The sequence below is a fragment of the Rhinolophus sinicus genome, linkage group LG10, assembly GCF_036562045.2.
Source record: "Rhinolophus sinicus isolate RSC01 linkage group LG10, ASM3656204v1, whole genome shotgun sequence".
NCBI classification, from domain to species: Eukaryota; Metazoa; Chordata; class Mammalia; order Chiroptera; family Rhinolophidae; genus Rhinolophus; species Rhinolophus sinicus.
In genome coordinates this window covers 39,684,575-39,705,714 of record NC_133759.1, presented here as the reverse complement: position 1 = coordinate 39,705,714, position 21,140 = coordinate 39,684,575, and the positions used below count along the sequence as shown (strand labels likewise).

The following is a 21,140-nucleotide window of genomic DNA, read 5'->3' as shown; positions in this document are numbered from 1 at the left end:
AGTGAGGCAGTACCTCCCCACACAGATACGGGAGGTGGACTCTCTTCTGATGAAGAGGAAGGGACCAGCTCTCAAGCAAAAGCGGCCAGGATCCTGGCTGCCTCCTGGCCCCAAAACCGAGAGTCTGAAGAAGAGCAGAAGCCGAAGTGCCCTAAGAAGACCAAGAGAGAAAAGGCAGCGGCTTCCCACCTGTTTCCGTTTGAGAGGCTGTGATGTGAGTGACCATCCTGGTGTAGGCTCTGCCTCGAGGGCCCCATGCCTGCTGTGCGGGTGCTCAGGCCCTGGGGCGGTGGTGTCAGCACTGGAAAGGCAAACAGACGCAGCATGTGCTGCAGACCAGGGACAGGAGGGTCCCCGTGAGGTAGTCGGGCCCAGTCCTTATCAGGTTCACCCAGCAGAGGGCTTTCAAAGCTTTTTGCTCCCACACCCCGTGCTCTGAGCTGCAGAGCACTTCCCCAGACACCCTCCTGCCACCTAGACCTCGTTCTTGCCATCTTTGGAAACATGAGTCAGTTCTTTTATAGAAACCACTGAAATCTTCAGATGATGGTGCATTAAGAACACAGTAGTCTTTTGTTTGGGTAAATTTTTCATCTGTGAGACACATGCTCTTCCCTGTCTTGCCGACTTCAGACCCTCTCTCTGCAGGTCTCTGCTTTTCCTTCATTCAGGTTTACTAATACTGCCCGTGCTGCCACTGTGTATGAGGAGTACGGGTCATCTCAGACTGTGGTATTGTTGGGATCCACTTTTCAAAGTAACATTTCATGGTGGCAGAAGACTGGAACAAAATCAGGAACGAAAAGCAAAAACTGAGAATTAAAGAACTTAGTTAAAAGTGGATCAGTGTTAAGCTAAATTTTATTCATTACTGGATACATTTATAAAACTATGCACTGTAGATATTCAGGAGAAACAACATTTTGAGGAAAAAGTAAAGCATTTATCTGAAAAGACTCGGCTCTACATTTTCTTTCAGATTTTACGTCAGCTAAGAAAACCCAATGACAGTGATTTTTACAGGGATTATATTAAAGATAAGATTTTGTTTGCATGTAGGCTGGGAACTTATTATATACTTGGAATTTTTTTCTATGTTTAAGCAAGGAGATTATTACTTAATCTTTGACAGGAGCCATTAAAAACATGAATCAGTTTCATCCAAGGGAAACAAACAAAACGTTTGAGGTGTGACTCATGCACAAGAGCCTGGCTAGAGGCTCTTGTTGAGAAACAAACGGGGGTTGCCATGGAAACTGCAGAACCTCACACTTCTGCACCAGAGCCCTTCCTCTTAGAGGTAAGCGACTTGTTTTCTGGGAATAGGTTCAAGAGTATCACTCTGTCTCTGCAGAAGTAACTTGTTTTTCAGGCAGATGTCAGCTCCTAGGAGGCATTATGGAAATCAAGTGAAATACTTGGTTTTGAGAAATATAAGACTAGGTTTTGGAAAGTTATTACTCACCTGCTTCAAATCTTGTAACAAATATCAAGTACTAAAATTGCTAGCTTCAGAGTGCACAATTAGCAATAGTCCATTGCTTCAGTATAGGAGGCAAAAAGAATGAAAATTAAAATGTGCCACCTGTGTTTGGCATTTCATGAGCTTTCTCCCACTTAGTCCTCACAGCAACCTTGAGGGGTAGACCGGCATTGTCCCCTTTTTACAGATGAGGAAACTGAGGCTCAAAGAGCACTGATTTTTCCCAACACCACACAGCCAATCAGTGGCCGACTTGGGACTGGAATTCAGGTCTGTGCCAACCCAAAGCTGATGATGCCTTTTGCACTATATTGGACTGTGGCTCCATCGCACGTCTGTCTTCTAGCACATTGTGAAGATGGGTGAAGTGTGAGCCATTCACTTCCTCCAAAACAAAGTAAGCTTTGGTGTGTAAGGCTTCTAAATGTAAGGACTAGGAATAGTGATTTGTCCTTTAAAAAAAAACAAAACAAAACTGAAACCTATTTTAACCACTAAAAGCAACTAAGAACTGAGTTCTAAAATGCATACAGTTCTTACTAAATTCTATGGCTGAATTCTTTAAGATAGAAATTTCAGAAAGAATACAGAAACAAAAAAGGGATGATAGCAAGGTCGTATAAATGATACTTAGAAATTTATTTTGGTTTTCTATCAAAAATACAAAGATAACACAAATTTCATGATGATTTTCCAAAGGTTTCAAATATTTCTTAACATTTTGCTCTTAAAGAACGCTTCAAATTGGCAGAATTTAAAATCTGTACTAGGAAAAATGACACAGACCAAATCCGAAGGATTTTGTATTTCGCCATCATCTTGTTACACTGTTTTCCATAACATCCTTTGAGGATTTAGAGATTTAGTGAAACTGCTCACAAGGAGCAGCAGTGAATACTATTTCAATCCTTAAAGCCAGACACATCATCTCTGGGGCTGGCTGCCTTTAACACAAAGAATCTCAGTTTATAACAGATAGCCTAGGACAACAGAAGAGATTATTAGGTAACTATTTTCAGAAGTTCTGACCTCTTACTCAACTACTAAATATTTATTTGCTAAAGCAACCACTCCCTGCAAGGCAGAACAATTTCCAAATAGTAAAGATAGGGGATATACAAAGAATCTTTTAGGACATCAAGGTTACAATATATTTTATCTTTCAAAGAGTATGAGAGTAGTTGGGAAATGGAGAAATTATGTGACTAAAGCGTGGGTAGATTTTATTTAGGAAAAGCAAAGCTGTGGACACTTAACGGATAAAACGAATCACTCAGAAGCAGCCACTTGAGGCCCGGCTGCTATAATTTTAGAAGTACTCCCATGATGAAAGAGGCCAGCAAGAGCATTGAAATCTACAGCGGGCCTGAGGCCTCCAAGTCTTGATTTTGACTGGGAATCACTACGAAGGAGCCCACTTAGGATAATAAAGCTTCCAACCTTCTCCTTTAATGGTTGACTAAAAACTCAAAACCATCTTCAAGTAAATAGGTAGTTTCTGATGCCAGAGGATGAAAGGAAATGCTTTTCTCTCCCCTGTAGAGCTTCCCCATCTCCAAGAGGGAAAACAAATCCTTTGCTAATACTTGTTTCAAAAGCATCTTAAAAGCTTCCCAGTGATCCAGAATACTGGTAACTTCTTTTTTTAACCAAGTCACACCCCCACTTAACCTTTCTGTGCACTGAATTAACTTCAACTAACAGATTTAAGGGTGTCTTTTTCTGTCACAGCCTGAAATGTTAATCATTCAGGAGGCTTTTGTTTTGCTTTTTAAATCTTATTTCAAACAACTCCCTCTTAGGGTAGGAGAGTACACATGAAGAAGTGAAGTAACAAAAACTCAGGGCCTTTGGAGATCCTACACACTAAAATGATTCTGCCAAACCATAAAAAAAGTGTAAAGCCCAACAAATGTCCAATTTTCCTTATGACATCTCCAGTGGTTCTTTTTTCTTGCAATACCAAATCAAGTTCTATCCACAAACTGGGTTTATGATGCCCCTGTTTTGCTGGGTATGGGCTTAGTCTGTCTTGGCAATCCAGTACTGCTTAGAGACAGCTGGTAACGGTGGCCCTTGAGCATCACGGGCACGGCTAGTGGTTGTGGCAGAGCCCTGGCACTCGTCTCCAAGGATGAGAGGCAGTAAGCGATAAGGCAGCAAGTCTCTTTGAGTGTCACCTCTTTGACAGCTGAAGACATCAGCCAAGTGAAGCATGCACACCGGCCACACACAGTCCCAAGAGAAGGGGAGGAAACAAGCAGGAGGACGCTTGTCATGCTGCCAGACAGGAGCTGCCTTCTGCCCATCAAAGCTCCTCACTGGCAAGAAAACGGGTGGAGAGCCATTAACTGATGAACACCAAACCCAGTGTAAGTGCCCTCTGCCAAGTCTGGCCCCTTGAAGAGTGGAGCAGGTGCAGAATCCAAAACTGATGAGGACTCGGGCTCTGGCACAAGTGGGATTGGAGGGCCGGGGGGTGACCTGGATCCTGAGGCTCACGTGGATGTCGGGTGGGTGCGGGGCCTGTTTCACTCCAGCTTCTTGGCTGACACCCGTGTCCGAGCAATGATGAAGGGCACCAGGGCCAGGCAGCTGATGACAAGGGACCACAGGGGCCGGTAGAAGAGCCAGCCGGCGGCCACAGTCAGCAGCGTCAGTGAGGTGGCCATGCAGAAGGCAAAGGCCTTCAGGCCAATGTTGACCAGGTCTCGGAAGACAGGAAACCAGTCCACTGTGGGGAAGAGAAAGGCAGTGAGGCTTGAGGCCACCGTGCTCTTCTGCGTCTCCTGAGATCAGGGAGTTCCTGTCTCTAGATAAGGATGAGCCTCTGCTGCCCGGTGAGTAAGGGGGGGGGGGGGGTCAGCGGAAGGCAAACAATCTCCTAGTGAGGCCTGGAAGGTCCAGAAGAGGAGCTGCGTGACTAGGCACAGACTGAGCTACCCACTGCGCACACTCCAGGGGAGAAGGCACGGGCCAATGTTTTGTAAACTTTAAACTGTTGAGATCGGTCTGAGGCCAATATAAAGACATTTGACTGTAACACTGGCAAATACCCTGTTTGCTGCACACTCACGAAGGAGACTGGGCAGAACCTTCTGGGGGTGCCTATTTGGGCCCCTCAGTATTCCTGGAGGCATTTGCTCATTCAGGCAGCAGGTTGTTACCAACTGTTTATGTGTCCACTTCTGTGCAGGGCCTGAGGGAAGCAAGTTAGTCGGCCCCTGCCTCTAGGATCTCACAGGCTACTGTTAAAGGCTATGATTTACCATGTTTCCCCGAAAATAAGACCTAGCAGGACCATCAGCTCTAATGTATCTTTTGGAGCAAAAATTAATATAAGACCCGGTTTTATATAAGACCTGATATATTATATTATTATTATATTATACTGGGTCTTACATAAGACTGGGTCTCATATTACTTTTTGCTCCAAAAGTATTAGAGCTGGTGGTCCGGCTAGGTCTTATTTTCAGGGAAACACAGTAGCTAACTCCACCTGGAATTATCCTGTCCTGGGCCTGTCTAGCTTCTCTAGGATGGCATTCCCTGGCTACTGTCCACTGGAGGAATCGTCACTCAGTTTCCGGGAGGCCCCACTGGCCTGGTGCCCTGCCAGGACAACAGGACTCTGCAGACCACCTTGTGACTCATCTTGGTCTATTCCCATGGAGCACCCCTACCTAGCCCTCCTAATAAGCAGAGTTCATGTTTTTGAGCACTGACCATGTATCAGGCACTATGTAACCATCTCATCAAACCCTCAGGCCCACCCTATAAAGCTGGTACTATTCTTCACCTCGTTTTACACAAGGTCACCAAGGCCCAGAGTTCAACTCGCCCAAAACCGTACAGCTAGATAGTGCCACAGCCAAGAATGAAACTCAAGACGGTCTGAGCCCAGATCCTGCGCTCTTAAGCCACTGTTCTGAGCCTTGAGAGGACAGGGACCTTGTCTGTGTGGCCTCCAAGGCTTAGAGCAATGTCTTCCACACAGCAGGCACTCAGTAAGTTCTTACTGAGTCAACGAACGCTTCTGCATTGCAGCTTCCTGAATCACTCCACTGTACTCTGGATCTCTCCATGCTCAGAAGTCTGTTCTGAGTCTGGAATGTCAGCATTCCACATGTAGAGAGAATCAGGATCACAGGCAATCAGAGATTCAAAGGGCCCTCTGAGACGGACTCCAACCTCCTCATCCTGACGATGGGGCTACTGAGGCTCTGAGAGGGGAAATGGCCTGTCCAGGTAATACAGCCATTGATGGGCTTGCTGCAGAGGACGATGGGGGATTCTGCTCAAATTCTGCTCTCTCCTGAATGGTGCCCAAGTTGCATCTTGACTTTCTGAGCACAACTCAGCTATCCAAAGAAAACCTCCGAGCTCGAAGTGTCCTTCCCCTCCCTGCGCCTCAGTTTTCCCATCTGTGAAATGAGGGTGGTGGCTCTCCCAGCTCTGGCAGTCTGGGATGTATGCAGCCAGGCCTCTCCCCAACTGGAATAGGTAAGTCGGGGAGAGGTTTCTGTTGGGCTCAGAGAAGGCTGGACAGAATCATCTGATGGGACAGGAAGACACTGGGGTAAAGGCTCAGAGGGGGAAAGTTCTCTGAAAAGCTCCATCCTCTTGTTGCAACAGTTTAAATAAACCCAGCCCTTACTTAGTCAGCCTGGGCGCTCAGTCCTGAACCAGACTGGGTCACTTGGGCAACACCAGGCTCTCTGGTGCCAACCTCAGGCCCTGGGAGCAGCCCAGCCAATTCTTCCCTGTGTTCCAGACTTGCTGGCTGCCCCAAATCTAGCCCAGGTTTTGGGGTGGGGAATGAAGTATAATAATGGTTTAGTGTTTCCTATTTACCAAACATTTCATAAAATTCCAAATTAGGAGTGAGGTAACTGAAGCTGAGACAGAAAAGGGGATGATGGCCCAAGTATCCAGAGCTCTGACACAGCAGATTTCAGGTCTGGCTCACTGCAAAGGCTGGCCAGCCTCTTCACCATGGCTATTCAGTTGTACAATGAAAGGAGGAAGGAATGAGCGAGTGAGGGAGCCAGTGGACAGGTGGATGAAGCGGAGCCAGACCCTCGGACCACAGTGGCTAGACCAACGTCCTGGGGTCAGCATCCTCTGCCCTCACCCCCTGGAAGCATCTTGTCCCTCATGCCTGCCTGCCTTTGCTCATTCATCCCAAAGCTATGGAGTGGGGTCACAGAGATGGACCAAAGGACCAGCCTCTGCCTCAAAGAACACCCCGTCAGTCTGCAAAGACGTGTGAAAGACTGACAGACGATGGTGTGAGAAGCTCAAAGGAAGCACAGGGCTACAGGAAGGCGGGCACGATCCGTCCCCCCACCTACCCAGGGTATAGACGATCCGCATCATGAGGTTGAGGCCCATAAACATGGCCATCCAGCCTGCAGCCCGCAGGCCCCATGTCTTCATGGAGTTGCTCTTTTGTTCTCTCTGAAACACCTCCTGCAGGACAAGACAGGGGAGTGAGGTGTCATGTCTTATGTCTGAGGGGGTCACCAGCATACCCAGCTGGCAGGGCAGACGACTGAGGGGACCATGCCAACACAGGAGCCACTGGCCATTTCTGAACAGACCAGAGGGAGATAAGGGCACATCGCCCACCCAGGTCAAAGTACCTCCCCAAACTGGCACAGCAGAGCATGGCACAGAGATCTCTGTGGAAGGTATGGGCCCTCCTCAGATCAGAGCCCACCCCCTTCAAGAGGCCTTGGCCCATTGTCTCCTCTAGAATGGACCTGACCCTCTCTCTCTACAGCAGTACCTTCCTGGGGTCATTTATGAACATCCGTGACACGGGGGTGTGTGTGTGCGCCTGTCAGGCACTGTGGGAAACGCTCCGTGTCTGGTATCCGACCTAATCTCGGCTGCTCTGCTCACGGCATCTGGGGCACTCCTGCTTTCCCTCCTACTTCTCAGACCCCCTTCTCAGTCGCCGGGGCTTTCCTTCCTTCTAAATGCTGAAAGTCTCGCTGCTTCAGTCAACTCTCTCCCCAGGAAATCCCTCTATGGCAGTGCCCCTCATTTAAAGCTGCAGCCCTGTGGCTTCCACTGCCCATGTGACATCTCTACTTCATGTTTCGGCACATCTGACACTGACACTGGAGCTTCCACCCCAACCTGTTCCTCTCTGTCGTCTCCATCTCAGCAAATGGTACCACCCACCCACCTGCACAAGCCAAAACCTGGATATCAAACTTGGCTCGCTCCTCCCCTCACCATCTTCCATCCAGGCCATCAGCAAGTCCTGGAAATGCTGTGTCCACATTTCCCCAAATCTCACCAGTTACCCCCTCTCACCAGGACCGCCGCAGTCGCCCGCCCCCCACTGGCCTCCCTGCCTCTGCCACCACTACCACCTTCCCCATGCAGCAACCTGCCAAGGCCCTGCTGCCTGTGCCCCAGCCCCACTGGCCGCCTGCTGGAGACGAAGTCAAGTGTCCTCCTGCCGCAGGGCCTTGGCACATGTGGTTGCTCTGCCTAGAGCTCGTTTGCCCAGTTTGCCTGGCCAGCTCTGACACGTTCTTCCAGTCTTGGTGTAAATGCCATTTCTTCAGAGAGCATCCCCTGTTACTATCTATAGGAATTACAATATGACATATTTATTGCTTACTAGTAACCAGTCACTGTCCTAAATGCCTTATAAGTATTATTTAATCCTCAAAATAACCTGACGTAGGCACACTTTCTCCATTTTACAGATGAAACTGAGGCTCTGAGAGGACAAGGAACAGGCCCAGGGTCTCACCCCAAGCAGTTAACTAAGCTGTGAGCTTGGGGACAGGGATCATGTCTGTTGTGTCCCTTGCTATGTCCCTGGTGCTTAACAAAAACATGTTCAATCACAGCACCCAAGTAACATGGGGATAACAGTAATAATCTCTTTTTAAAATTTTTGTTTTACAGAAGGGACAACAGGTTCACAGAGGATAAAAACTGGCCCAAAGTCCTGTGGTCAGTAGAAGGCAGAGCAGGGCTTGAGCTGGGGCATCTCCCATGTCCATACTTGTCCACACAGCACACTCCTGCCCTCGGAACTGGAATCTGGGCATCCTGACTCGGGGTCCAGGTTATCTCAGGGCCCCGGGCAGCCTCCTTGGCTCAGGGCCTTCTCTCCCTGCTTGGCAGAAGCCCCAGACCCTGTGCTGGAGGCTCTGGGGGAGCAGGAAGCACCTGCCCTGCACTCAGAGCCTTCCCTCCCCGGGAGTTATCTAAGCCATGAGCTGCACTACTTCTCCTCAGGGGCGGGGTGCAGGCCTGAGACCTGGGCTTCCACCTGCAGAAGGCTGGAAGCCTGGGGCAGGGCTGGAGTTCTGGGAGAGAGAGCAAGTCCTGGACAGGGCCTCCTAATTTTAGAAACTCCCCAGGGGGCCCTGAGAGCTGCGGGAGGAAAGGGTGACTCATGGCCTGCCAGATTGGGAGGTGGCAGCCCCACCCTGAGGTTGGTAACGGCTCCTGGGCTGTAGCCCAACCAAACCCTACTCCTGGCCAGATAAAGGCATGACCCATGTACCACCCAGGGGCTGGGGGCTAAAGTAAGAGAGATGACAGCTGAGAGCCTAAGAAGAGGGTCAAAAGGGTCCTAGCTAAACCCTGACATCTGACCACTGTGTTCATTCTTTCCAGCCCTTCTGGATGAAAAGCCCAGCAATCCTGGTCAAGCCAAGCACAGAATGTCCCACAAGTGACACACTGTGTTCATCAACAATGTAAAAGCTGCCTTTTTCTGTTAAAGAGAAGGATTTCCTGCCTAGAGAAGAGAGTCAAACTTTTAAGGCACGGAATGGAACTGATCAGTACATTTTGCACCCCTTCTCCTTGGGATGAGGTGAGGCATGACCCTCTTCTTTCTACAAATGGGACGGGGGTGCCCGCCCTCACTCACCTGGTCCTGGGCCTCTGCAGCTCAAGTCCCTTCAGTGCCCCCTAATGCTCTTAGAGAAGCAGTACCTCCTCACAAGGGGCCCCTCCCCGTCTCTGTGGGCAGTGGCCACACCAGCACTCCTGATGCCCCCAACAAGATGCACTCGGACCTGCCTAGACTACTGAGGGACCCCTGACTCTTCCAGCACTGACTTCTCTTCACTTGGGACTCAGCAAAAATGTCACTCAGAGCGTTATCAAAGCAGATTTCCTGTCATGTCCGTGTATCTCAGAGCATCTGCCTACCCTTCTAACCCAGCACGAGGTGTCCTTACCCACTTGTTTTCCTGCTGAGTCTCTCCCACAAGACAGGAAGCCTGTGGGGAGGAGTCTGTTTTGCCCACTGTTCCATCCTGAGTGCCTGGCGCAGTCTGGCATAGGGAGACGCTTATTCCTATTTCTTTATCTTGCCTCCTTTCACTGGCTATGACCTCTAGTAGGAGGGAAGAGGGAGTGAGGGAGATGGCAGTCCCTCCATCACAGAGGTGGGCAGCAGCAACTCACCTCTGGTGAGAAGTCCCCATGGTGCAGGAGAAGCAAGATGTCCCCAGACTTGGTGGAATAGGGGACTAGCTGGTCACCCCGCTGCCGGGCAATCACAGTGACCTGGTAAGAGAATTCAGTGTTAGAGCTGAGGGGGTGAGCAGCCCACCTGGTCCCAGCACCTCTCTGCACTGTGCCAGCTACAGAAGTGAGTGAGGAGACCCATGCCATCCTCAAGCCTCTCTCTCCACACATCGATGGGGGTACAGCGCTCCTGGAGCTCCAGCTGAGCTGCTTTATTTGAAGCTCCAGCAAGGACCCTGGGCCGAGGGGCATGGGGGGATGGGATGGCACATGACAGGGTCAGGAATGGGAGATAAAGTATTCACAGAGCAAAAATTGGGGGCGGGGGGAGGCAGAGCGGCATGTGATTGGAAGAACTCTCCTTAGGAATAATTATGAGATTCCCCCGACAGCTCTTAAGCTGGGGCGTACAGGTGTCCATGGCTAGCTTTGGGGGGCACAGACCTCTGACCCCACTCAAAGGCACGCCTGACCACATGTGAATGTGAGCACGTGCACACGGGTCCTAGAGGAAGAATCCAAAGCTTTCATGACATTGTCCACTGAGTCTATGCCCTGGAAGGTTAGGAAGCCCTGCCTCAGTCTACCCCGGGAAAGCTGGATTACCACGTGAGCTGGGCCCAGGTCAGGGTCATCGCCGCTCAGCCCCGCATAGGAAAAGAAAACGCGCAGGTCTCCAACCTGGGGGGCGGAAGAGAAGTGAGGTGAGTGAGACCAGGAGCAGCCAGTGTGGGCCTGGGTCCGTGAGCCCCTGCAGTCACCCTCCGTTCCCACCTGCACACCTTTGCCCAGGTGATCCCATCACCTGAATGCCCTCCCCTCCAATTTCATTTGGCCAAGTGCAGTTATGGATGCAACTGAACTGAATCAGTCTTAAGCCAGAATTTGACCATTCGTGTGTGGCCTGGGGGGGAGTACTCGGAGGGCCCTGATCTTTGCCATCTGAACTACCCAGGCACCTCTGGATACTTGGGATTTTCACTGTGGTAGAAATAGTCTCCCCGGCGAATGATGTCCACGTGTGGGTCCTCCAGCTTGGACAGGCTCAGCGGCTTGAAGTTGTCAATTTTGTCAATGAGGCCTAAGAGAAGCAGGGTGGTGAGTGACGGGTGCACAAACTAGAACAGCCACGCTCTGCAAATCTCTCGGCCTGCCGCCTGCCGTTCTTCCCACTGCGCCCTCACAAGTCCCACCGAGCTGTCCCCTCCTGGCTCAGCCCCCTTGGGGGCCTCTGCATGCACAGCCTCCCTTCCATAGCTGCTGTTTTGCCAGCCCCATTTCAGTCTCCATCTCCTCCAGGAAGCCTTCCCTGTCCCCTCTCTCCATCTAGTCAGTGACCACAGCCCTGGGGATGGCCTTAGCCCTGGACCCATTCCACCTTACGAAGCTGTGGGGGACAGGAGACTGAGGGTGTGCCATCCAAGGGAGGAGGGCGGGAGTATGTTATCACTGTGCCCCGTTATCCATGTCCAAGCCTGGTTCCCATGCTGCATGGAGAGAACGTAAGGCCAGGGCTGGCTGGCACAGCAGGCACTAGCTGAGTGACAGAGCAGATGGCAGACAGGCCAAGCCCTGGCTCACCAACCTCTCCTCCCTCACCTTGGCTGTTTGGGCCTTCAGTGTCCTCTCCTGCCTTCCAGGTCAGGCTCAGGGACAGAGCCCTGACAGTGACTATGGCTGGTGACGCTGCCTTGTCCATTTAAAGGCTCTCTTTGGAGTCACTTGAGGGGGACTGCGATGAAACAATCCTCCCTGGCACAGAGCAAGATGCCAGTTGGGGCTCAGAGGCGGAGCCCTTGGGGGTAGCCTAGTCTCTCCTACTGGCTCGCGGGCTGCTTGAGAAAGGGCTCTCGGCTCTGTCTGGTGAGAATGGGCACTGGCACTGCAGTGGTGCCTGGCAGTCATTCTCTGGAAACATCCAGGTTTCAGAGGAACCTGGCCAGGGATGGGGGTGCTCTACATAGTCCCCACCTCCTGAAGACTTGCCTTCCCTCTGGCGCCCACCCAAACCATGATGCTGGGACAGGTGTGTGCTGATCCCATGCCCGGGGGCAGCAGGACCCCTTTAACCACCTGAGGGCTATGACCAGAAGTAGCAGCTCTTGCAAGGTAGCCAAATGGAAGCACAGGGCCCCTGGGCTGGTGACTGCTCATCTGAAGGGGACAGAGACTTACCTGCTGAGAGGAAAAACCTGCCAATTTGAACGAAAGGGGCTGTTGCCGTGAATGACTCCACTGCCATCGCACTGTGGGAGACAGAGGGAGCCGTCAGTGAAGTGGGGTACCAGGTGGGAGCTCTCTGCGTTCCTTCGGGTTGCGCTTGGTAGGAGGCCCTGCAAGTCCAGACTAGCCCAGGCACTGCAGACGTCTTGTCTTTACCACCGGCTCCACCCTTGAGCTCCCGTCCGCCTCTCCTGGATGGCGCACCCCCACTCTGTCTCCTGTCCCCCAGAGCTTCATACCCTCTTGCCTGGCCCCCTGCAAGCTTGTCCCACCCCAGCCCCCAGTTATCAGATGGACCCTCTGTGGACTTCATACCTTCACTGACCCTTCCCAGCCCCGGGGAGCCTCTAAGCCCCACTGTGCACATTCAAAGCCCTTCCTGACATAGCCCTACCCATGGCTACACGCAGCCCGCACTCCAACGTTGCCCCAGCATCGGGCCCACTTCACCACCTTCATGTCCCCACGCTAACCTCCCTCCGCCAAAATCCTATGAAGGCCCAGATCAAAGGCCGCTGCCTCCTGAAAGCCCTTCCTGATTGTCCTCCCACCCCCATGGCTGTTAACAAATGCTTCGCAGGGATTACACGTGCAAATCCCTTTGGGCACTCAATCCAGGCCTTATATTTGTGACTTGTTAGACGGGAGCTTGTGTGGAGTCAGGGAAGTTGGGTCTTGCTTGTGTTCCTGGTGCCCAGCACAGGAGCTGCCCCACCCAGCATCCAGATTTGTGCCAGGGAGAGGGTGGTCATTGCAGGCCCCCAAAGTGACCCCAAAGAGAGGCCTTCCAGGGACAAAGCAGCATCACTGACCACATGACCCACCATGTCTAACACTTTCATCGACTCATGAGGCAGAAATAACTCCCATTACTCAGATGAAGAAGCTGAGGCTGGGGACCTGCCAATGGCAGCCAAGACTGCGCTCAGGCCTGGGGGCCCAGTTCTCACCTGGGGTTTTTGTGGCCAATCTCTCGGTCGAAGTTTCTGCTGTTGACAATTTCTGACCTCCATTCAGTGTCTGTTGTGGGGAGAGGGAACAACTCAGCAGCCATGGTAAGGGTGGTCACATGTCTGAGGCCCACTGGCCCGCACCCTCTTATCCAAGCCCGTGACCACCCCAGGGCCATAGGGGCAGCTCTGGGGGCCTCACTGGATGGATGGACGAGCAGGGCTCTGACGACCGGCACCCAGGGATCCCAACGCCTGGTTCTGCACCCTTCCCCACAGCGTCTGCCCACAGGCCTGGGGTGTGGCTCGACACTCACTGTAGGAGTACCTCCTCTCGGTCTTCACTTGCCCGTCCTCGGTGTACTCCCTGCAAGGAGAGAACAGGTGGCCCCAGTCAGCCCCTCACTCCTGAGGTACTCCCATCTCTAAGCATCTCCAACTGGAAGTACCTCAGGGTTACCAAGTCAAACTGCCTAGACGGAACAGGCCTATCTGCACCAGCCCAGAGACAGAGGGCTCATTCCCTGGCTGACAGCCAGCTCCAGCCCTCAAAGGCCCTGGATGCAGAAAAGTACTTTCTCCTCCTGAGCTGAAATCTGCCTCCACCTGGCTCCCACCAAGGGTCACAGCCCCAGGCTCTGGGCTCAGAAATCTGTCTGTACCCTCCACTCTAGGAGAGCCCAGTGGAGGCCCCCTGCAGCTGCCTTTCTCTAGGCTGAGCTGCCCTGGCTCCCCACCCCTCAACTCACAGTCCATGTGGCTCAGGTGAGGCTGACCCCACCCCCAGCTCCAGCTGACCCCAGCCTAGCCAATGAGAGCCTGCCCTGGGACTTGTGTTAGAACTGATAGCATGTAAACCAGGAGGCCACTTCTGCCCCGTCATGGGAGAGAAGACGGAATGAACACATAGGAAAGCATTGTTTGGGGCCTGGATCCAGTCATGCCTTATGCTTGGGCATCCATGGAACTTCCCAGGTAAGGGAGCTAATCAATCCTGCTTTCTTCTTTGAGCCACTCCGCATTGAATTTCTGCCACCTCCAAACAAATGATCACTGGCTAAGAACTTTGGGATAATTTGACATTTCTCTGATAGGAAGAGTTTATACTTTAAATTTCAGAAGCGACTAAATGAAGGCCACCTGCATTTTGTCCTACCATCTGCACCTCCTCTACCCCGAACGATTTTCACTCCTGGGCACCTCACCTGGATTCCTCAGTTTCGACCCATTGGTACATCTCCACGTGCCGCCGCAGCTTCACAGCCGGAAGGTGGACCCCGTAGTTTGGATCAGACAAGAGCTTCAAAACAAATCAAACCAAAAAGAAAGAAAGAAAGAACAAGACTCACATCAGCCCAGAATGCCCAGCTCGGAGAAAGCTGGACTAGAAGAGAAATCGATACAAAGAGCAGGGACAGGATGGAAAACCAAGGCTGCTTTGTGTTGAAGAATCAAGGGAAGATGCCTGTCCAAGTTGTAAACAGCTGTGCCCAGTGCCTGTGACCACATGCTTCTCAGTACAGGCTCGGGCTCCATGGCCAATGACACGGCATTTGGTGCTCAAACAGGAGCGGTCCAATAACCAGTGTATCTCTGTGGCCTTGCACTAGACACATATGCTAATCATAATTCGGGCACCTATTTGTAAAGCTCTCGCCCTGTCCAGGCACTGTGCCAGGACTTCAGCTACTTAATCCCACCGAATCTTCAAAACTGGCCCCCGGTTCGTTACAATTATTCTCCCCATTTTCCAGATGAAGATGTTGAGACTCAGGAAGGATGGGTCCACACAGCCGCTGAGTGCTGGAGTTGGGAATCACACACAGGTGTGTCCATCTCTAAGGCTCATGCTTTCAAAATCCTCAACCAGACGATGTGCCCCAATGTGCCCCAAGGCTCCAGTGGGTCAGCAACCATAGCCAAACATACCTTGGATGTCCGCAGGGCCCCAATGATGTGCACCAGCCTCCCTTCATTCTCCGGAGCCACGCTGTGGATGCTGTCGGGGGAAACCACAAGTGAGAGCCCCTCGGCCAGGGAGGTTGCCGTCTTCAACGCACGGCCCTGTGAGCAAGGGGAGCAGGATTTCAACAACTCAGGTGTGACCGGACACAGCTACGCTCATTGCAGTGCCTCAGGACAGGATGGGCCTCAGGGAGCAGAGACCGAGCTCCCCATTTTACAGTTGGAAAACTGAGGTCTAGTAAGTGGCAGACTTGGGATTGGAACCCAGGATCCCAGCTTTCCCCGGCACACCTCTTCCCACCACCCCGCTGCCCCCATATTGGAGTGAGATGGTGTTTTGTCTGCCCTGTACCCCTTTCCTCATTTTCCTTTGACTTCTCCTCCACTCCCCTCCTCTCAGTACATGTGGTTTACATGGGCCTATCTGTACTGCAGTCCAAATCATGTGACCCAGGCCAAGCCAATTAGAACATGTGTCCATTGGCCACAGGGATTGGTTCAGAGAGAGGACCAAGATCCAAGCCAGGAGATGGAGATCTGCCTGTAACTTTTGCTAAATTCATTTAGAAAGTGATAGTTTCTCTGTTCTCTGGGGTTGCTTAGCTGATTGGATGTCACCCTGGAGTACCTTTGCCACCACAAAGGAAGAGCCTGACAAAGAAATATCCAAAACAGAAAAGTAAGCAAGAGATGGAGAAATGGAGATTCCTGGTGACCCAGCATGAATGCCTGGATCCAACCATGCCTGAATCTGGTGCTACCCAGGATTTCAGGCGTGTTAATCTACCCACTTCCCTTCCCTACGTGGCTTCCCTTCCCGCTATGTCAGCTGTGAGGTGGGTAGATAGAATTCTGATTAATTCAGCCTCTCTCCTCTCTCTTCTGTAAAATCTAGGCCCTTATGACTAAATCTAGCCTCTGCATTCACAGCCTTTGCTACCTGATACTACAGGGACCCTCACTCTGCACAGAACGACCCCAAACATTTTACCTCATTGGTAAAAATCAAGTAGAAGGAGAGCAGGAAGGTCATGAGCCCCACAAACATTCCACCTGAGGTCTCACTCAGCCGCTCCAGGAAGCCAGGCTGGGGGTCAGTCGTAATTTTGACATGTTCTCTTCTGTTACTCGTACTGGAATACTGGAAAAAAAATTCTTTTTAATCAGAATGAAAATTAGTTTTTTAAAAGTAAGTTGAATGTCGCTATTTATATTAATTTTTTTTATTTTGTTTTTGTTTTTGTTTTAATTGGGGAACAATGTGTTTCTCCAGGGCCCATCAACTCCAAGTCCAATCTATTATGGAGGGCGTAGCTCAGCTCCAAGTCCAGTCGCCATTTTCAATCTTAGTTGCAGGGGGCGCAGCCCACCATCCCATGTGGGAATTGAACCAGCAACCTTGTTGAGACTCGCGCTCTAACCACCTGAGCCATCTGGCCGCCCCTATATTCAGTTTTTATTGTTTTAATTCCATATGGTAAAAATTCAGAGAGATTAACTGTATAGTTTGATGGGTCTTGACAAATGCATATGCCATTTGACCAACATCTAGATCAAGAGACAGAACAGGTCTGTCACCCCAGAAAAGTTTTGTTTCCCCTTTCCCGACAATACTCCCCTTTCCCTATCCCTCGGAGGTTTTGAATTTTTGTCATCATAGATTAGTTTTACCTTTCATAGAACTTGATATTAATGGAATCATCATACAGCACAAACTCTTTTCTGTCCAGATTCTTTAACTCAGCATAAAGCTTTTGAGGTTCATCCATGTCATGGTGTGTACCGTGTTTCCCCAAAAATGAGACTTAGCCGGACCATCAGCTCTAATGCATCTTTTGGAGCAAAAATCAATATAAGACCTGGTGTTTATATTATATTATATTATATTATATTATATTATATTATATTATATTATACCTGGTCTCATATTAAAATAAGACCGGGTCTTACATTAATTATTGCTCCTAAAGATGTATTAGAGCTGACTGTCTGGCTAGGTCTTATTTTTGGGGAAACAGGGTATCAGTAGTTTGTTCTTTTTTGTGGCCGAGTAGTATTCCATTCACAAGTACACCACATTTGTTGATTCATTCATCAGAGATAGATATTTTGGTTATTTCCAGGTCTTAGCTATTATGAATAACACTTCTATGAACATTCATGTATGAACCTTTTTATAGACACATACTTTCATTTCCCTTGGGTATTGGGAGTAGAAATTGCTGGATCATATGAAAAATTCATGTTTTTTAAGAAACTGAACTGTTTTATAAAGAGGTTATTAGAGATACATTTTTAATTCAGTTCAACAAATAGTGGCTCAGCTTCCTGAAGGCCGTGCCAGACCTTGTATGGGTGAGAGGAGGGGGAGATAGGCTTCGGGCCACTGGGTCACTGCCACAAACAGTGCTAGGCCATACTGAGTGTCTAGTGAGAAGACTGGATCCAGTACTAAAGGAGGGACCCCTTCCAGATGGGGGATCAAGGCAGGCTCCCTGGAAGAGGGAGCATTTGAGTGGGATCTCAGAGTCAGACCCTGGGGTAAGGGTTTCCCCAGCAGCAGGAACTGTATGAGCCATCATGAGGAAGTAGGAAGTGGTTCTGAGGGAACAGCTGCCTATCTGCTCTGGCTGGGTTATGGGGAGTATGGGGGGGCAGCTAGGCATATCCAGGCAGGTTCATGGAAGGCCTCAAATTCCAGGGTCAGTGGATCAGGCTTTGTCTAGCCAATAGTAGAAGCATGGTTTGGAGTGGAACCACTGCTGACCGCCAAGTGTCATTTTCAAGGGCAGGACTCTAGAGCCAGAAGGACTGGGTTTGAATCCAGATTCTACCACGCACCAGCAATGGGTCCTTGAGCAAGCAATGTAACCTCTTTATGCCTTCCATTTCCTCGTCGGTAAAATGGGGATAATAATCTAATGGGGATAATAATCTAATACATAGAGTTGTAGTAAGAAGGAAAGGACCTAATTATTGGATGGTCCAGTGCCTAGAGCACAGGTGCTAGCTGGTGGAAAGGTTATCAGCTTTCTCTGTAACTGACACCAAGGCTGGTACCAAGGCTGGAGGTCAGATGAGCACTCAGGGTGAGCCAGGTCCCATCCTGTTACAGGGGGTGGCGTGAGGGTCAGAGGAGAGATTCAAGTCAGTCTCCATTTGAACAAGGCTGATGCCATGTTCTCTGACTGTCCCCAAATGCCACCAGCCCAGGCCTGCCAAAGACCAGATGTACATTACATTCAGAAATGGTCTTGACTTTCCATGCCATTTGGAAACATCAGTGGAGCAATTCACTGTAGGCAGGTAGGTGACCATCAGCCATCATAATGACAATGGCAAACACACCAGTCTATCACAGGCCAGTCATTGGCTCTATCACTACCCCATTTCACAGATGAGAAAACCGAGGCTCAGCAGTTAAGTCATCAGGCCAGACAGGAGGCCTCTCTCCTAACACTCTGCTCCGCCCAGCCAGGCATTCTTCACTTCTTGGGATGTAACAAGAGCAGAATATTGGGAGCCAACTGCAGACAGTGAGACAGGAAACAGAGCCAGTCGTGCTGTTAACCAGTGCAGCCCCAAACTTGGGGACTGGAAGGCATGGCTTCCTTCTGGGCCTCCCCTCAGTGTATATCTAGGAACCAACGTCAAGACAATGGGCTCGAAGATGGCTTTGAAGAGAAGGAAGAAAGGCCCAAACTAGGGGAGGAGGAAAGTGGGTAGTGACACGACACATCAGCCCACATTCTCAACCGACTTCCCCATAAACAGGATGATGGAGATTTCCTCTGCCCATTCCTCACTACCCACCCTTGTACCTCCTCTAGCCTCAGGGGCACCCTCTTGAGCCTTTCTTCCTTCTCTTCAAGGCCATCTTTGAGCTCCCAATCTTGATGTTGGCTCCTTGATGTGTGCTGAATACCTAAATGTATCCTCAGTGACACATACCAACCCCCGCCCCCAGTCCCAGCACTTTGGGCTCAGAAGCAATGAAGGGTGGGAACAGAGGTCGACGCACAGGCCCTGAGAATGACTTGCTGTGTAAGTTGCTCTACCTCTCTGATCCTGTTTACTCACATAAAATGGAGACAGTAAATAGTACCTGTCACAGGGGAGTTGTTACATTGATGAAGAATTCTGTCACCTCCCTGCTCCACCCCACCATCTTCCCCACTGGCCTACGAGCTCCCATAAACATACATCAGGCTACTAGATGAATCAACAAAGACTTGGCAGCAGAGGATATCCAAACTCATTGATATTCCTCCGCAAAGGTCAGGTTTCAACATACCCAAGATGGTCTCTGCCTACCAGGACCATCGTGTTAGACTGTGAAGAGGCATTTTCATGTATTAACTACCTACTATGCACCAGGCGCTGTGCAAAGCACAATTTCCCTTACACTTCCCAAGGCCACACAACTATAGAGAGGATGAAACTGGATTTGCCCCCAGGTCTGCCTGACTCTAAAGGCTGCTGATTTCAGCACCTTCCCAGGATGTAACTGGCCAAGGTGGCTGTGAAACCTGGGCAAGTGCCTTACTCTGCTGGGGAAATTCCCTATGTGGTGGTGTGGTGGCAGACAGGAGGCCACCTCTGGGGACAAGCCAATCTCCTGACTGCCCTCTCCCCTGGCAGATCCTGGGTCTCAGGATGTGAGGCTTCTAGGTACAGCATTCAGGACGTCTAGGCCTCCACGACAACTCTAACGTGGAGCAGAGTACACACTAGGGCTGTAGTGACACAAACCTTGCCTCTCAGAGGGTGCGGCAGACAGAGAGGACCCTTGGGGACAGAGAAGGTGCCTGGAGAGAGGGTGTACCAGGCTAGGGGAGAGTGGGTAGGACACTCCACCAGAGCAGGAGGGAGGGAGGGAGTGTCTGGGGCTGGCAGGGCTCCCGAGCTGGCTCCAGCGGCACTTTCACAGAGGAGGGGAGTGGTGAGTCACAGTTTTTCTCACACCCAGAACTCTGGTGGGATGTGCTGCTCGTTTTGTTGAATGAATGCTGGGCTTAAAAAGAAAGGTTCCTGAGAAAGGTTGGCTGCAGGACGAAGCGGCCAGCGGCCTTTTGAAAGGAACCACCTTCAGTGGGGACCTCTCTAACTAAATCCACGCTAGAAGAAGGAGGGCCCAGCAGTGGGGCCATGCTCCCTCCTACAGTTATTCTAACTCCTCCGCTCCCAACCAAGCCTGTGCCCCTTTGCAGCATCATAGCCTCGGTTCGCATACCCCCTAGGACGGGGAGCTGAACGCCCGCCGGGACAGCCCTGTCTGTCCGTTGCTGAACAGCTCCACCTGGGCGGCATCGGCCTCCCCACCCTTGCTGAGGACGACACTCCTCTCTGAGGTTTCGTCCAGCTCTCTAAGCCTGCAAATTTGAGAACTCCAAGGGCCCAGGAGGGAACTGGGAACCAAAGGAAGGGCTGCAGGGAGGCGCCGCGCACCAGTAGATCCCAATGCCAGCAACCCCTCCTGAGTCTCCCTCCCCGCAAACGCGCGACCCCAGGATGAGGTGGACCAAAGGACACGGACAAAAGGATTCGGGACAGGCTAAGAGAAATGAACAGACGGACTAGCTGCCGTTAGGCATAGACACCGCATGCAGAGGAAGATAGGGAGTCGGCTGCACCGACAAGAGGCAGACAAGCAAAATGGACCTAGGCGGCCCCTTGGAAGAGAAGGCCCCGGGACACGGGGAAGTTTGGGTGTGGCCCGGCGCATCAGGAGACACTTACATTCGCGGCCATGGTGGGACCCGGCTCGCCGCCCCGTCTCGTTCTGTTCAGCTAGGAAAGGGCTTTACAGAGTGCGGAGTCCAGAGGTCTGTCGTCTGCCCAAGAGCGAGAAAACCAGCGTGATGCCCAGAACCAGAGAGGACGCGCTACGACGTTACCACCCCGCGGTCCCCGGCTTTTCTGCTCATGCGCGCCTGAAGGTCTTCTGGAAACTGTAGTCCGGAGTCAGGTCCTTTCTAAACAAAGTTGCAAAATGCATTGCT

General features: G+C 51.1%; 2 protein-coding genes across 4 annotated transcripts in view; one reads left to right on the top strand and one right to left on the bottom strand.

Annotated features, from left to right (window-relative positions):
- The window catches only part of XPC (XPC complex subunit, DNA damage recognition and repair factor), a 43,947-nt gene extending 34,307 nt beyond the window's left edge, over positions 1-9,640 (top strand). Inside the window, exons 16-17 of one of the 3 annotated variants that reach the window (XM_019747088.2) lie at positions 1-214; positions 9,137-9,640. In XM_019747088.2, coding sequence (XP_019602647.2) covers positions 1-213 — 213 coding nt within the window. In that variant the 3' untranslated portion in view covers position 214; positions 9,137-9,640. Of the gene's footprint in view, positions 955-9,136 lie in introns of those variants that run through there. The other 2 variants (XM_019747082.2, XM_074312944.1) reach the window with 2 other exon arrangements.
- Positions 2,099-21,093, bottom strand: TMEM43 (transmembrane protein 43). Its single transcript, XM_019747101.2, has 12 exons — positions 20,878-21,093; positions 16,130-16,279; positions 15,103-15,237; positions 14,379-14,473; positions 13,491-13,540; positions 13,174-13,243; positions 12,176-12,246; positions 10,960-11,081; positions 10,607-10,681; positions 9,938-10,039; positions 6,838-6,955; positions 2,099-4,217 (listed from the first exon to the last, which is right to left on the bottom strand). The coding sequence occupies exons 1-12, from the start codon at positions 20,887-20,889 to the stop codon at positions 4,015-4,017; spliced, it is 1,203 nt and encodes a 400-aa protein (XP_019602660.1). The 5' UTR covers positions 20,890-21,093; the 3' UTR covers positions 2,099-4,014.
- Between the last annotated feature and the right edge of the window lie 47 nt (positions 21,094-21,140).